This window comes from Dreissena polymorpha, chromosome 7 (genome assembly GCF_020536995.1).
Source record: "Dreissena polymorpha isolate Duluth1 chromosome 7, UMN_Dpol_1.0, whole genome shotgun sequence".
Classification (NCBI taxonomy): domain Eukaryota; kingdom Metazoa; phylum Mollusca; class Bivalvia; order Myida; family Dreissenidae; genus Dreissena; species Dreissena polymorpha.
In genome coordinates, this window is record NC_068361.1 from 74,569,260 (window position 1) to 74,586,820 (window position 17,561).

Genomic DNA, 17,561 nt, shown 5'->3' on the forward strand with positions numbered 1-17,561 from the left:
ACCAATGCGCTGACCGGATGATCCATAGTATCGTCATCATCAGTGATCATGTAAGTAATCGAAAACTACTCTAGGAGTACACTAGGATTTGTTTAAAACTTGTTCGTTCTACAGTTGATATACTTGATCGGCAAACCGAGTACAGGTTTCCTGTATTTTCTGAACAACAGATCAAAACCCACGACATAACCAATTTGAGTCGGGTATATTCAAGTAAAGAAATACCGTTTTACGCAATACATATGGTATTTGTTAGAGTATTTTATTATCAAGTATTATATTACGTTCCACTTTATAGATACAACAATGATGTAAAATATGTGAACACTACTGCCTAGTTAAGAATTCTACGCGTAATAATATTAAGTGATCAGCATAAATAGTTAATTGAAATGAAGTATAAATGATTTTTTTTAATTGCATTTATACGAGAATATCAGTCACAATGAGCAAATTTAATTGAATTATAATAGGGAGGATATTTGTTGGATTTGGTGAAATATAGATTTTAATTCAAGAGTGAATTAAAATCGATATTTCACCATTTTTTATTTTAGGCTTGTAAAATATAAGTTTTATATTTTTGCTGAAATAATGACGTCGTAGCGCCATAAAAATGACGTAATTATACAGTATAACAGTGAATATTATCGATTATTTTCACGGTTTGAAACAGTGGATTATCAGTTTGATTTCACTGATATTTCTCTATTAACGATCGCAAAGCATAACATAAATATGTATATTTATCACAAATGGAAAACATGTTTTATCGGCAAGTGTGACTGACGGCATGTAGAGAGCTTCTTTTTAAATTACGAAAAGTGGCAAGTTAGCGAGACTCATTTTAAGTCTTTCCGACTTAGTTGAGACTTTTAAATAATTACAATATGTAGTAAAAAGCCTTTAACAATATATACATGAGGTCTACATTTGAGTAAAGTACACATACAACGCATGAGGACCCATGAAAATTAGGAACGCATGAGGACCCATGAAAATTAGGAACGCTCTGAACGTTCACGAGGTGCTCCAACCATTTAATCAATCCTGGAGCAGACGTAAAACTGGAAGATGCCGTTCCATTCACTGATCCCACCGATGCTCTGGGTGATCTCCAAGTTCGGAACCAGCATTTTGATTTCGGCTGCAGACGTCAACACTGGCGTGTGACCGAGGATTATCATTTTACCGCCCTTTTTCAAACATTCCGTTAGCGGTTTGAGAAATATTGACGCAATTTCCGTTTTCACCACTTCCGAGTTAATAAAACGGACGAAAACAACATCGACGCTCCTGGGTGGGATTTTCGGTTCCAAAGCGTTTGCACAATAAATCTCGTCCACGCGCTTTTTCGCAAATTCGACCATATGTGCACTGAGGTCACTTCCGATCGTGTAACATCCGGGCACTCCCTGCTTCATCGTGAACAGGAACTGGCCGGTGGAGCATGCGCAGTCGAAAAGTCTCAAATCGTCCCGCCCCAGTGATTTCAAATACCTGACCGCGTAGTCCCGGATGTAGACTTCACCCTCCCCAAGCGAGAGCGCGAGTTTCTCGTCGATCTCCCAGCCTTCTTCCGGTGACTGAATCTCCTCTTTTGATTGGCCAATAAGTGGCGGGAACGGGAAAACGAGCTCATATACGTTCATGCCATTATTCAGAACATCGTCGATTAAAAACAACTTCTCACCGGCGGTCATTTGGTTGTAGTAGACGGCATATCCAGTCTCCCGAGTGCGCTGGTCTACCAGGCGACCTAAGAGCATGCTCGCTGTAATGTGACTGCAATGGAGCTCCCTGATTTTGTTATTTATGTACTGGTGAGACAAAATCCTTCGGCCGACGACAATCCTGTCGTGTTGGTTCGACCTCAAAAAGAACACACTCTGCGGGAGATCCTCTCGATTTTCGAAATATTTATGAACGCCCCTGCTGTTCACTTGGTCCCAGTCGATTTTCTCGTCTGCTTGTATGGCTTCCGGTATTGCGCGCGACAAATACATATCCACTTCCGCTATGACTAATTTTAAATTTCTGACGTCATGATCGTCGCTAGAGTCACTTAGCGCCTTTTGCAACAAATCCTTTGCAGCGTTCCACTTGTTTTCGGAAATAAAGGCCTGCGCCTGATACAAATTATCCCTTGAAGATTTGTTGTGAACGTCGCGAAACACGCCATTAAAGTTGAAAGTCGTGTCCCCCTCGCTCGCTGTTGGTAAGCTTTTTTGTTCCGCCATTTTGTTGTATTACTCTTCACCGAATGTTTTCTGTCTGCTATAATTGTCCAATACTAGGCCCACATAAAAAGCTCTGTGTTAGATTTGATGAAAATAATTTCATCGGTATATATATATACATGGCCTGACACCGAATTAGATACGTATGGGCCCTGTTATCATTACTACTATGTACGCCAAACTAAAGGCGTCCGTTCATTCGATGTAACATATGTATACATCACAAAGTCTTATTAATAAGTTCTTAAGTTTTTAATTGACGTTCGTTTACAAGTATATGAAGGGTATGGCAAACCGCTCCTGAATTTATGTTTAACCAAATACAGAAATTACGCCCAATATTTCATTAATACTGATGGCTTGCTAAATGGATTTTACTTTTAACCTCTGGTGAAAAATGAAAACTGGCTGTGCATAATTCTGACTTTTCCATTCAAGGTATTCAATGTTTCTAATTGCAATATTCTTACGCCTAGTAGTATGACCCGCTGGTCGTTTTAGCTGTTAATTTATGTACTTAAACGCTTAAAGAACGCACCAAGAAAAAACCGACACATACCAAAGTTTTAAAAAGTCGGTTACCAGATGATGAAGATACACAGACGGACGCTTAACGAATGAACAGACAGACGATCGGACGAAATATTTGGCAATAGTCCCCTTCAGTGAAACAAGAGTCGGCGTCTAACAAGCAAATATGGGATATTGCTATTTATTACGGAAAGTATACTCACATAATATTCGTAAAGTTTACGTCCCACATTTCTCATATCTACACCTATTTGATAATGCTGATATAACAACGTTTGGTCGGCGCGATCAGTACACAGGAAAGGCGAAGATCTAGATTTTTGGTTGTACAGTATCAGGATCAGGTAATGTCAGGGTTAAGTTAATGGTCCAATGTGTTAGGATGTATGTCTTATAAATTGAGAATGCAGAAGTATAGCAGATAATTGTATCACTGGAGGAATTTTAATATTTATAAACGTACATGTATTCATGTAACAGCTAAACAGGATTACAGTACAGCTGATCTGTCTTCGGACAGTGAACACATTTATCGTGTTATAACTGATCTGTGAACACATTTATCGTGTTATAACTGATCTGTGAACACATTTATCGTGTTATAACTACCTGATGCACAACATAAGCAGTAGTAAAATTATGTGATAGATCGAATACGTTACAACTCCTTAATATTAAACGTAGAACTATGTAACTTACATATAACGTTCAGCATACAAGGTTTTCCAAAACTGCCCGTTTCGATGCGCCTGGTTTTGCACTCAACCAAAATCTGCCTCCAAATTCACTTGAACAATTTCGTACAAGTGCAGTTTACACATATTGTACATGATTACAAGATACATTCCTTATGAGATTTTTTTTCTAGACATGTTTAAAAGAACACTTTACAATTAAACATTTAAGTAATTTATTGTTTTTATACACTCGAATATGTGTATTTGTTATGTATATAATATGGTAAAAAATATAATTTGTTTATTTCATACCAGAATGAATCAGAATCAAACACCATATGCAAATAATAATCCGGAAATATAAACTACAAGTCACGTTGATGAAAATAAAAATAATTTGATAAAGAAACAAGTTTTGCATCGTCAATTTTATTGCAACTTGCCCATGTGAAATAGGCGGCCATGCTGCTTGATTTAATGATGTAGTGGTGGGGAGGCTGTCCGGCTATGTCATCGTGTGTCGTGCGGTTGCCTTTGTCGCCCATTTGCTTTAAACGGCATCTTATAAACCAAGGTCGATTTGCAACAAGATATTATTAGGTGACCCTCTTTCAACTTTCAAACATAGGTTTCATACGTGAAAACTCAAGAAAATCTCTTCTGAAAACATATAATTTGATATGTAACAGTTTATGGTTGCCCTCTATACAAAATTGTTCATATCATGTGTGTAGCGTCGAATCTGGCCACGCCCAAGTTAAAATGTGACTGATTTATTATAAAGAGTTATGATTTTGATCTTCTTTGAATTAACAATGTAAAAAGGTGTAATATTTGGCAATTATCATCATATAGTTGCCCTTTATTAATTTGTTCCTCTTTTTTTCTGAAAACAAATATCGCCCAGCTTTGATATTGTCATGGAACACGAGATCTTTAAATAATTCCTCCGTTTTTTTGAATTAGCCACACCCTATCGGTGACATTTTATGAGCTTATTAAATGAGAACGTTTACTTAAATCTATGGAGCTAAAACTTCTGTTTTCCTTTGATAATTTTGGTCGCTATTGTTATTATTATGTACGCTTTTATAACGAATAATTTTCTAAAAACCTCCTCGTGCAGCTTTCGAACAGGCATCATTGAGTACCATCAAAACGCTCTAATAAAATTGCCCGAAAATGACGAACTAACAAGTTACAGTCAATTAAAAAGGCTCTATATATACCCGACTATTTAAAGGTAGTATAATAACCATTTTCTGAAAGAAACCGCCATACTTAATTACATTTTAATGAATCTAAAATATGTAAATATATTAACAACAATACAGTTAAACGAACACGGTAACTTTTTACGCATCAAATGCGCTTTTGTATTTTGTGTTTACAATTATTTTTAGCTTTTAAAGGGGCTTTTTCACGTTTAGGTAAATTGACAAAATTAAAAAAAGTTGTTTCAGATTCGCAAATTTTCGATTTAGTTATGATATTTGTGAGGAAACAGCAATACTGAACATTTGCCATGCTCTAAAATAGTCATTATATGCATCTTTTGACGATTTAAAAACCTGAAAATTATAAAGCGTTGCAACGAGAAACGATTGAATAATTTGGAGAGTTGTGTTGGTGTCGTTATAATTTGTGAAACTACGAGGATTGCTTATCTAAGGTATAAAATACATCCGTCATTGTATGAGTACGGATGACCGAGTGGTCTAAGTGGTAGACTTTTGCTCCAATACTCCAGGGGTCAGTGGTTCGAACCTTGTTGAGGTTTACTTTTTGTTCTTTTAATATTTTTTTTATCTTGATTTTTTACTGGAGCTTTTTAGATCCAATGTTTGCATTTATCAATATAAAGCATTTAATGACATCCTTCAATACATGCCGAAATCTGTGAAAAGGCCCCTTTAAATTATTGTTTCACTCGATTAAAAAACAACACAAACTGTCACACAGATACTATATTTCAGATATTCGAATGACTGGAATAAAGTGAAAGTAATCGATATATAGTATAAAATATATATATTGTACATAGTTGAAAATAAATCTATGAACGCTTAGTGAGTATTCAATAAGTTAACAGCAAAATATATGAATATATATAATGAAACTCCAAAACAAATATCAGGAGAGAAATTAACACTGATATTGTTTTATGTATCATATGCTATAGTATAATAATTACTCCAATATGTTTTGCAAAAAAATATATCACTGAATACCTTTTGTATTGCAGGCACGTCTTTTTATTCTTATCAATATTAATAACATTAAATAACATTAAATCTGTCAATAGTGTTGATGAGTATTAATATGCATTTTAAATACAAATAGCACAACAATATTCCAACTTTGAAAAACCCGTGTGTGAACCCAACAACACAATATGTCAGGCCTCAAGACAGCGATGTACCGCTACCAAACAAAACAGTAACCATATAAACGGTTAAGATGTAGGGAAATCGAAAGAAGGTTCATATAAAAATGGCGGCTAAGTTCGGAACATCACATAACAAAAGTTCGGACGTAATTTATGACGTGTGCTGTTCAATATGCGAAGATGCTGGCATATTTAAAGAAGGACGATTTCATTGTCAGAAATGCTCAAAGTATTTCTGTGACAGTTGTGTGTTAACGCATAATAAGTTTCTTAAGGATCATGCAGTTACAGTAAAAGGTGAAGGTGACAACTGGCCTGTTAACAAAATAGTCGATGAAACACTGGAGTTATGTGTGGAGCACTCTAGTGAGAAACTGACGATGTTCTGTGAAGATCACCAAAAGCTGCTCTGTCAGTTGTGTCTTCTTAGCAATCACAGGTAACTGATTAAATAAACTACTACTACTACTGCTGCTGCTGCTGCTGCTGCTGCTACTACTTCTGCTGCTGCTGCTGCTGCTACTGCTGCTGCTGCTGCTACTACTACTACTACTACTCCTCCTCCTCCTCCTCCTCCTCCTCCTCCTCCTCCTCCTGCTCCTACTACTACTACTACTACTACTACTACTACTACTACTACTACTACTACTACTACTATTACTACTATGCATAAACGTGTTTAACACGTTATTTATAGATTATTTAGAAAAACATTGTTGCCAGGCAAATACTGGTATGATGAAATTTAGGGAACCAAAATTATTTTAATCATACTCTTCACTCCTGCTTCTTACTTTTAAACCTCTGTTATGTTATTATTTTGAATTCGTGTGCATTGTCAGTGTACGATTTTGAAGTGCGCACGTTTTTGTGTCTCAATTACGAAACAGTTGTAGTTTTCCCTTTGTTATAATTGTAATTTATATCCTCATGTTTTGTTGCCCAGTTGAATTGTTTGTGTATGCCTTATTGTTTATTTGGACAAAGATAAAATGTATTGTGTAACATTTGCTTTTAGTTGTCTATTGCAAACGCAGTTAATGCAATCCATTGTATGAAGAATGAATACTGGATTGCACTATGCATCTGTCGTGGCATGAATGATTAAAAAAGAACTGATGTTTTTTTAATATTGCTAAAGTCTGAATGCCCTTATATACTATCTTCACGATTGTCATTTAATTTCGTCAATGGATAAACATATTAAGTGACAATGGCGTGGTGAATGCTATATTAGTTATGACACTTTTAATTCAATATAAGTATGCATTGTATGTAATAAATTTTGGAAAAATCTGTTTGTTAAAGTGCACATTCTAGAAAAAATATACAAAGCAAATCTATTAATTCTAGACTTAACAATATATAAGAATAGATTAACACTGTGCGCTGTTTATGGACCAATCCTTTGTTTTAAAGTAAACTTTTCATTATAATACAAGTCAACTGAAATGAGTCTTAAACATTTTATATTATGTGCATACGTTGTACTTGATGTGAATATTGTCTTTGCCAACTACAAAACATATAATTATAAAAATAAGTCATGGGAATTATTATTTTCTGGAACAATGATAACCGTATAGGCACTTTTACTGTAATAACTGTAATAACGGTGTTGCACAATGTTTCACTTGGCAAAAGCTACACTGTCCAACAAACCAGATTTGACTCCTTTTTTTACCACCATTGATTTTTACCAGTTATTTTAAGGAAATTGGACATACACGCAAGCTACAAGTAAGATCACTACCCTATTACTTTGAAATGAAGTTTAGAAAAATATAACGTGGAAAAGGCCTTTGGAAATTAAATAATTTGTTACTTAATGACATAGAATATTTTCAATGTATAAAACAAAAATTAAAGACGTTCAGCCGCAAAAAGTGAAAAGAAAGAGAAGATAATATTTCTTAAGCAATTAATGTCATTAACCCCCCCCCCCCCCCCCAAATGAAAACATGCAAGAGCTGAATCTATTGCAACAAGAACTTTCAAACACTCGAAATATGAAAATGAAAGATTCTTTCATAAGAGCTAAGGTAAAATAGATTGTAGTATAATTATTATTAGTAGTAGTAGTTGAAGTATGATTTTTATTTTATTTTAATTTATTATAATAGATAACAATAACCATATCACAAAATAAAGTTGTAAAAAATCTGATAGTCGAAAGAAAAAAACAATATCGTGTTTCTTTTCAGGCAATGCAGTCAGGTTGTTCTATTGGGTGAAATGTTCAAATCAACTGAAACACGCATGGACGAAGTTAAAATGGCAAAACGCATTGAAGAGTTACAAGAACGTTTAGAGGATATGGTGAAAATAGGAGAACAAAGCATCAACTCTCTCCAAGCTTCGTACGAAAATGTTCTGGTAGAAATAATTAATTTGCGTCGACAGATCAACGAAACTTTAGACCGACTGCAAGAAATGACAATAAGAAAGTTGGAGCAGTTGCATTCCGATCTGAAGGTTTCTTTGGAAAACGACAGCAAACAATGTGTTGAATTTATTTATAAACTAAAGGGATATGACATTAACAGATCAGAAAATACTTCGCCTGAGCGATCGTTTATTATCGAGATAAAATGTCTAGATCAAACTGCATTGGCAGATGTATTTCTCCGAAAACAATTCAAGAATGCAGACATTGAATTTCAGTACAACAAGGAATTGAAAACATTTCTTGATTCTCTCACAGAGCTGGGAAATATCACCATTCATGAAACCATTCGCTGCGTTAACCCTAATAAGGTTTTAATCATTAAGGAAAAGTGCCAGTACAAGGTGCGGTCGGCAACTGATACGTTTACCTGTTTCACAACAGGTATATGCGAGTCAGTCAACGGGGAAATCATCATTGCTGACCGCAACAATCAATACGTGAAACTTCTTGATCCGGCGTTCAACCTGATAGAGCAACTACAACTACCTCTTTTGCCGTACTCCATTTTTAAGATATCATCGAACGAGATGGCGGTGATTATTGGAAACCTTACTCCTGTAACACAGGTTCATTTCATACGAGTCGAGAAAGGAACGATTTTAAAGCTAAATGTCATAAAACTGAACCATAGATGCTACGGTATCGCTTGCCACCAGGGCGACGTATTTGTTACGACTCCTACTGCAGTGTGTCAATACACAATAGAAGGGCGGCTGGTGAAGAAGTTGTATGAGGATAAATATGGAGGATTTATGGGTATCATGTTTTTTTTTATCAAAACCGAACGAAATAACTTAAATCAACCAAATGTATGCTAATAAAAGAGTAAACCCAATTTTAGCTGGCTTGATCACAACATGCTCTTGGTGAGCTATAAGAATACATTGATGTCCGTCGTCGTCCATGAGTGCGTTAGTGCATCCATCTTCGTTTTCTTTAACGACATCTCCTCCTGAATTGGTGAGCAGAATATAAAGAACTTTCATAGGAAAGTTCATAAGGATGTAAATTAAAATGACCTCAAGGAATTAAAAAAATTTTTTTTAATGAAAACTTAAAAAAATATCCCCTGAAAAAGCAAGGCCCATAATTTTAATATTTTGAAGGAAGCATCGTGCCATGGCTCTCTAGAAAGTTTGTGCACATTAGGCCTATGGGATCCAATCTCCACGCAGAGTTGTCGTTCCTTGCTCTCACATACACTTCTGAGTAAGGCTCAGCATGCCATATTGCCAAGAAACTGGGTAAAACCGAACAAACGCATTCACATTATATTTGATTTGGATTTTTTAGGATCAGAGGCGTAAAATAATGAAATAGGAATTTTAAATTAACGATACATCGTGCAAAAACTTGCGAGTTTTAATGCAACTCTTTGGAACTATTTTATTGCCAATTTTCGCAGATGGAATCATTCCACGCACTTCACAAATGTAAACAATTGAACATAATTTGTATTGAGTGACGTTAGGCATTGCTTCGACGTATGCATGTATGTATGTATGTATGTAGGTTTGTTAACATAAAAAAACATATTAATTTTATAATAATGAATTAAGACTGATATAATATATTATGGTATGAGATGTGTTTTTTTTAATGCAGTGAATGTAATGTAACCGTCGTGCAAGAGATAGTTTAGTATACTGTAACCTCAATGATGAACGCTTGGAATGATCATGGCATGAATGAGACGCTTTCATAAAAATAGTCCGTTCTGAGCCCATCACAAAGGTGAATTTAATGTAACCGTCGTACAAGAGATTGCCATGGGATCAAGTAAGGTTCGATATATTATAATTATGTAACATCATATATTGGTCATCTAGAAAGTTTGTTCAAATAATGTCTCTGGAGTTAGAATGGTCACACTCGAGGACCAACATGAATTATAGACACTTAGAATATCAATTTTTTTTTTAAATCATCTATAAAATGACCAGGCCAACAAGTATTAATACAGCTTGTTACATCGTATAGCGGTATCCTACTTTATAAAAAAAAATTCTTAGTCGAAAGTTTTCTAAAACCAGGTTCTCGAGTATTATACATTTTTTCAGGTGCGCATTTAAGGATCTAATGGTATAAAACAGCTTTGTGGTTATTTATACGAATATATCCTTTACTATTATATATATTTATTTTTGGTAAACTCTCAATCAATGATACTATTTCTTTGTATAACAAAAGTTTAACTGTGTCTATTATTGGGCCACTAGATAACATTCTTCTTAATTCGATTCTTCACATTCCAGCATACAGCTTGAAACGCAAAAAACGTGTTAATAGTGGCATAATATTACTTGTAATCATATTAGTATAGCTTGGTGATCAAAGCCTAATACTGACATCAAATGCTATCAAAATTTAGAATCAGCCCACTATATTTACTGTTTATTTCTTGCATAACTGAGAAGCCAATAATTTATTTGTTATTTAAATATATTATTATGCTTAGAAGTATTGCCAATGTGTTTGTGATGCTCATTATTATAGTGTAAAAAGAAACCAGTTATAGTGAAAACAGTTGTATTTTTTAAATTAAATATATATGTTCTTTTGTTGTATCGTTTGCATAAAATATTGTAGGAGTTGGAGTAAGCCCTGATGGACAGAAGATCTATGTAACGGCCAATGAAACTGGCAAGCTCCTCACACTGACGAGGGATGGAGCAGTCACAGCCTCGTTCAAAGACCCTGCATTCGTACATAACTACTCGATAAGTAACATACACGTGACGAGCGCAGGGCGGGTGTTTGTCTTTGGTAGCTGTTTAAGTCAGGTTGACACGGACGGCAAGAAAGTTCTCAATACCATAATACTTGATATGCCCTCCCCCGGATCTGTCTACATCAACGAAGACACAAGCAAGATGATTGTTGGATTGTGGAACAACGATAACGTCATTGAGTTCAAAACAAAAACAAAACTTACCTGACTTTTCATCATCTACATTTTACCAATGATATTAATTATATACTAGATATATGTTTGTATTCCACATATATTCATATATATGTTCATGTTACTCCAATATATTAAGTAGTCATCATATATGGTTATTTTTTTGTATGGAACTAATTTCTGACATTTCTATAACCCCACAATCAGTGTTACATACTCATATTACTAGGCTGAAAGTTGTGTATAAAAGCATTATTATTTGTTATGAAATCAGAACAAATCACATGCTGTAATGTGTGTAGCTATGTTCCTATGAAAAGGAAAGTGAACAACAAACATATCGAACGTTTATACAAAAAACACTACGACATTGCATACTTTAATCTTGGTATATAATTGATTATATTGGTTTATATGATTATATTCCTTTCGATGTTATTAATAATGTCATCGATTTTGAGTCTTACATACCAGATGTGTCCAGTGGACGGGCCTCTGTAGACGAGACATGTAACGCACGGGGAAATCGAATGCTTGATTTTTGCAAAGCGGCCTCGTTACGCATCGCTAACGGTCGAATCGGTTACACCGGCTCGTTTACATATATCAGTAAACAAACAAGTAGTACAATAGACTACTTAGTGTTGAGCGACAAGGATTTCTCGCTTATAAATAACTTCAACGTTTTGCCATTTAACACGTTCAGCGACCATGCGCTCTTATATTTTGAACTTGATGTAAACTCATTGCACGTAGATACTTCGAACGTTACACCGGTAGCGGATTACATAGCTCTAAATGGTCTGAAGAACACAAGCTCAATTTTAGACGGGTTATTATCTATTATTATTACTCTCTCTGAGTTTAACGGAATATTGAATAACAGTGACATCTTAGACGGCAATAGTATTGATAATTTGGTAGATAGTTTTGCTTCGCTAATTGAAAACGCGGCACAATCAATTTCAGCCAAACACGAAAAGCACGAGTTTCTCGTCTAATCAACAATAACAAGGACTGGTTTGATTCCGAATGCGGTAACGCAAAACATAATTATTTGATTGCCTTAATACCTTTAATAAAAATAAAACGCGATCAAATAGAATAGCATTGAGCGAAATTAAACTGAGCTGTAAGTTACTTGTTCGGAAAAAGAAAAGGCGCTATAAAATGAATAAGTCACGCGAGTTATGTGATCTTCGAAAACATAAACAAAAACAGTTCTGGAATCGCTTTCGATCTAAAGGAAATAATGGATCAAGCAGCATATCACCGAACGAATTCCGTGAATATTTTATTAAATTATTTAATGATATTAGGGCTACAAATTTAGACGATGTCGAACATTTTAACGATGTCAATGATTTCAATTTAAATAACCCAACTTTCATATCTTTAAACGTTCCTTTTACGACGGACGAGGTTTCGCGTGCAATTAAACGGTTAAAACGTAACAAATCACCATGCCCCGTTGATAATTTATTAAATGAATTTATTATCAAGACGTCGGATATATTGAACGGTCATATCACGGATTGCTTTAACAAGATTTTCGATTCGGGTCATTTTCCGAAAGCCTGGTCATATGGTTATATCGTGCCACTACATAAGAAAGGGGACAAAAACATCCCTAACAATTACAGGGGGATAACTTTGTTTAGCAATTTCGGTTAACTGTTTACTAGCGTTCTTACAAAGCGTGTCGAAAATTGTGCTGAAGAAAATAAGATACAAACTGAAGTACAGTTTGGTTTTCGGTCCGGTGTTAGCACTGTCGACGCCATTTTTACATTACAGTCTTTAGTTGAATATATATTATCAAAAAAGTCACGCCTGTATTGCGCATTTATTGACCTAAAGAAAGCCTTTGACTCCGTTTATCGTAATGCTTTATGGTTTAAACTTTTTAATATGGGTCTAGACGGCAAACTTTTATCTATTTTTAAAGACATGTATTGTACAGTAAAATCGTGCAGAAAGAACTGTAATACGCTTTCCGATTTCTTTGATATATCCGTCGGATTAAGGCAAAGGCAAAACAACGCGCCGATCCTATTTGCATTATTATTGAAAGACATTTAATCGTTTATTAAACAGGATACTGAAGACGATTTCGGTCTCAACTTATTTGATTTGCCGTTTGTCATTTTACTCTTTGCCGATGACATGGTCTTGATAGGGTAGTCAGTTGAGGAGTTACAAACAAGTCTTACAAATTTATTTACTTATTGTGAAAAATGGGGTCTTGAAGTAAATACCGAAAAAACAAAAACTATGGTCTTCAGAAAACGTGGACCCATAAAAAATACAGAAAAATGGTCTTACAATATTATAGAATTACAAAATGTGGATAATTTCAATTATCTTGGAGTCGTATTAAATTACACTGGAGGTTTTCAGCTAAATACTCAGCATGTGGTTGGAAAGGCAGTAAAGGCACAACACGTTTTGTTATTAAATGTAAATAAATATGACGTCACCCCTCGTATTGCTTTTCAGTTATTTGACGCCTTTAGTTTAGTTTAAACCTATTTATTTTAGCTCGATTGCATCGAAAGCCTAGGGCTTATATAGACGCTCTCGAGTCCGTTTCCTGGGCCTAGAACAAGTACTTGGTGTCTTTGGGGGAGATTTACAGAACGCTCCCACGGTGGGGATCGAACCCGTGACCTCCCGGTCGCTAGGCGGACACCATATCCATTACACCACGGCGACCCTTTGTGATTTGACGCCTTTGTGTCTGCGACATTAAATTATTCGTGTGCGATTTGGGGTTTTTGTTAATCAAATGATATCGAACGGGTACACCTGAAATACTGCAAATCAGTTTTAGGTGTAAAACAAAGTATTTGTACTGCAGCTGTTTATTCAGAATAAGGACGGTACCCAATATATATTCACCAATATGTCCAAATAATAAAATTCTGGTTACATATTCTATATTCAGAAAATGCAGTAATTAAAACAGCATATTATACATCACTAGCTTTACATGAGAAAGGATGCAAGTCATGGGCCTCGAGGCCTCACACACTTTTAAATGGAATATGGTTTTAGCGACGTTTGGGCAAATCCCTTTAAATATAGCATCAACGAATTTGTGCAAATATTTAAACGTAGAACAATTGACTGCTTTCTACAGAAACCTAGAGCCGACATTAACTCGAGTGCTTTATCAAACCATCTTTCATACATTTAACTGATTCGTTTGAACCAGCACTTTATCTCGATTAGCTAACTAATAAGACTTACCGCCGCGCGGTTTCTCGCCTCCGAGTATCATCGCATGGTAACGGGTCGATATGGTTACGATAGACTCCCAAGAGAGGAGAGGACATGCTTATTGTGCAACAGCTGTGATATTGAGGATGAATTCCACTTCATAATTATTTGTAATTGTTATACAGAACTACGCCGCCGCTATTTGAAAAGGTGTTATTATAATAGGCCCAGTATGTTTAAATTCATCCAGCTTATCAAGACCACAAACCAATCTGAACTTTTAGGGCTGTCTAAGTATATATATTTCGCACATAAGCATAGAACCGACTTAATGAATATGAATCAGTAACACCATCTTTTTGGTTGATATTAATCTTAAGCGTTTTTTCCTAATGTGTGGTTTAAAGGGATCTTTTCACGCTTTGGTAAATTGACAAAATTGAAAAAAGTTGTTTCAGATTCGCACATTTTCGTTTTAGTTATGATATTTGTGAGGAAACAGTAATACTGAACATTTACCATGGTCTAATATAGCCATTATATGCATCTTTTGACGATTTTAAAACCTAAAAATTATAAAGCGTTGCAACGCGAAACGATTGAATAATTTGGAGAGTTCTGTTTTTGTCGTTAAATTTTGTGAAACTACGAATATTGCTTATATAAGGTATAAAATACATCAAGTATGTGTACTCGGCGGAATAGCTCAGTAGGTTAAAGCGTTTTTACTTCAGGACTCTGGCAGGACTCCAGGGGTCACTGGTTCGAAACCTGCTCCGGGCAATGTTCTTTTCCTTTTTTAAATTTTATTCTTGATTTTTTACTGGAGCTTTTACGATCCAATGTTTACATTTATCAATATAAAGCATTTAATGAATAAGTTAAAAAATGCCAAAATCTGTGAAAAGGCCCCTTTAATATAATCGCTGCTATTGAATGTCACGGATATTGTCAATTCATGTTCATTGTTTACTATGTTAAATTGTATCATGGCTGTTTGTATCTTCTTAAGGGAATGTTTAAATGTTATTATTAATCAGTAATTATTATAATTAATTGAATACCTATTTTGTATTGTCGCTGTTGTAAGTATCTTTATTTAGGAATACTTAAATGTCATTTTAAGTGATTATTATAATTAAGTTAATATCTATCAGTAGTCATTATAATTAATTGAATGCATATTTTGTATTGTCGTTGTTGTCAGTATCGTTAAATAGGAATACTTAAATTTTATTTTCAGTAATTATTTTTATTAATTTAATATCTATTTGGTATTGTCTTCATTTGTCGCTCTTAATAGGAATGGTTAAATGTTATAGCTGTTATAATACTTAACTCAATATCTATTGTTTCAGTAAAAGTAAGATGCCATATATTAAGTTCACATCGAAAATTTAAGAACATTCTCCGAATGTAAACTAATTTCTATCAATCACATTTCCTTGACATGCTATTTAATTGAAATATGTATTATGTTTAAATGGCTATGTACTGATTGTATTCGCCAATAAAATTGTCTGTCTGTCTGTCTGTCTGTCTTTAATTGTGAACTGTTCTGAATTTACTAAACAGACCTTTAAAATTATCAACAGTTAAATATAAAATTGGTGCAGCTGTATTTATTTTCAGTAAAATACCTTTTAGTTAGACATTTTCTATTAAGGTTTTGTTTTGCGTTATACTTTGTAACTTATTGTGACTTTATAATAAAATGCTTTTTTATGGTCTGTTGAGTCTACGTTTATTGATATGTTTTTCTTGCACTTGTAAAGTATCTGTGCATGTGATTTTCACATTTGCATCAATATTGTCATTAAGCAAGTGGTATTCACATAACCATGGATGGTGATATAGAGAATTAGGTTAGTGTATTTTTGTACTTGAATTTATCCGACGAGCTCCAGAAAGGTTTTCACATCGATGCACTTACGTTATATTCTATTTGTGCGACTATATTTTGTAAATATTTTAACAACAACGCTTGATGACAATAACAGAGCCAATTTTGTGAATACAGTTATACAGATCAATATCACCATGTGTGTACACAGCGTATTTGCTTTATGACCACCTATTAAATCAACGAAGGTTTCTTAACTTGCAAGAGATGTTATTGTAGCACGCAGTGTTTTTATAAGTTTCGTTTATTAGTGTTTGATGCCTCCAACTTTGCTACCTCATTCTTCTCTGGATGCACGTGTGTTTTATTCGCACCGGACACAATTACTTTGACATTGCTTTGTTGTTTGGTACAATGAGGCAAGCTTTTATTTTCGAATTTTCTTTACGATGCGTGCTATATTTCCGACTACTGTGCTTGTTTAGGTTTTCGCGGTTGTCAGCCACTATCGATTTGGTCATATGCCAATCATTTTCCGAATACCTTTCTCATCATTAAACTCTGCATCTCATTTTCCTTTCAGTGTAAGAACGTGTTATCATTTGAGGTGTAATATAAAACACATATTGTAGCCGTACCCTCTTAGTTTGCGCACCTCTTATTTGTCATGGCTCTACCCGAAAATATTTCTTTCGTGCTAATAGTTGATGACGAAAAGCCCGAGACAGGAGGTCCAAAATAATTAACTACATGTTAATGCAAACCCATCTTAAGAATCGCCTTAGTTTAATATCCATATTGGCAATTATTATTGAAATGCAACGTACTGTGAGTATTCATGCATCCGTTTGTTCATACAGCATTTGTTAAGATTTTTTTTAATTTCAGACAGCTGTTTCTGGAATGTTAACACGGACAAAAGTATCTTAAAATGAACTCGTATTAATATTATGTAATCTAAGTCCATAAACTCTGAGACAAATGATCGAAACGGAAGGTCAGTTTAGTATGCATCAGTGAGTTCCAACCAAACGCTCCAGTTAAATGGCTCGTAAATTACAAACGAAAGGTCAATTAAAGCGGCGACTGTATTTAACCCAATTATTTCAAGGGAATTTTATAGCCATATCGTGACACAAACAGTCATACTCAGGGGCGATTCAAGGATTTCGGGCTTAGAGGGGTGGGGGGAGGTGGCGGGATATTGAAAGATTTGCTGGGGGTCCGGGGGGGGGCTGCTAGGGCCCATGGTGGGTGCAGGGCAAAGGGGGTCTAGGGGGCGAAGCACCCCGGAAGCTTCACGAT

General features: G+C 35.0%; 1 protein-coding gene across 1 annotated transcript; it reads left to right on the plus strand.

Annotated features, from left to right (window-relative positions):
* Positions 1-5,910: 5,910 nt before the first annotated feature.
* On the plus strand, positions 5,911-11,646 carry LOC127836976 (E3 ubiquitin-protein ligase Midline-1-like). Its single transcript, XM_052363650.1, has 3 exons — positions 5,911-6,276; positions 8,042-9,042; positions 10,876-11,646. The coding sequence occupies exons 1-3, from the start codon at positions 5,942-5,944 to the stop codon at positions 11,223-11,225; spliced, it is 1,686 nt and encodes a 561-aa protein (XP_052219610.1). The 5' UTR covers positions 5,911-5,941; the 3' UTR covers positions 11,226-11,646.
* The last annotated feature ends 5,915 nt before the right edge of the window (positions 11,647-17,561 follow it).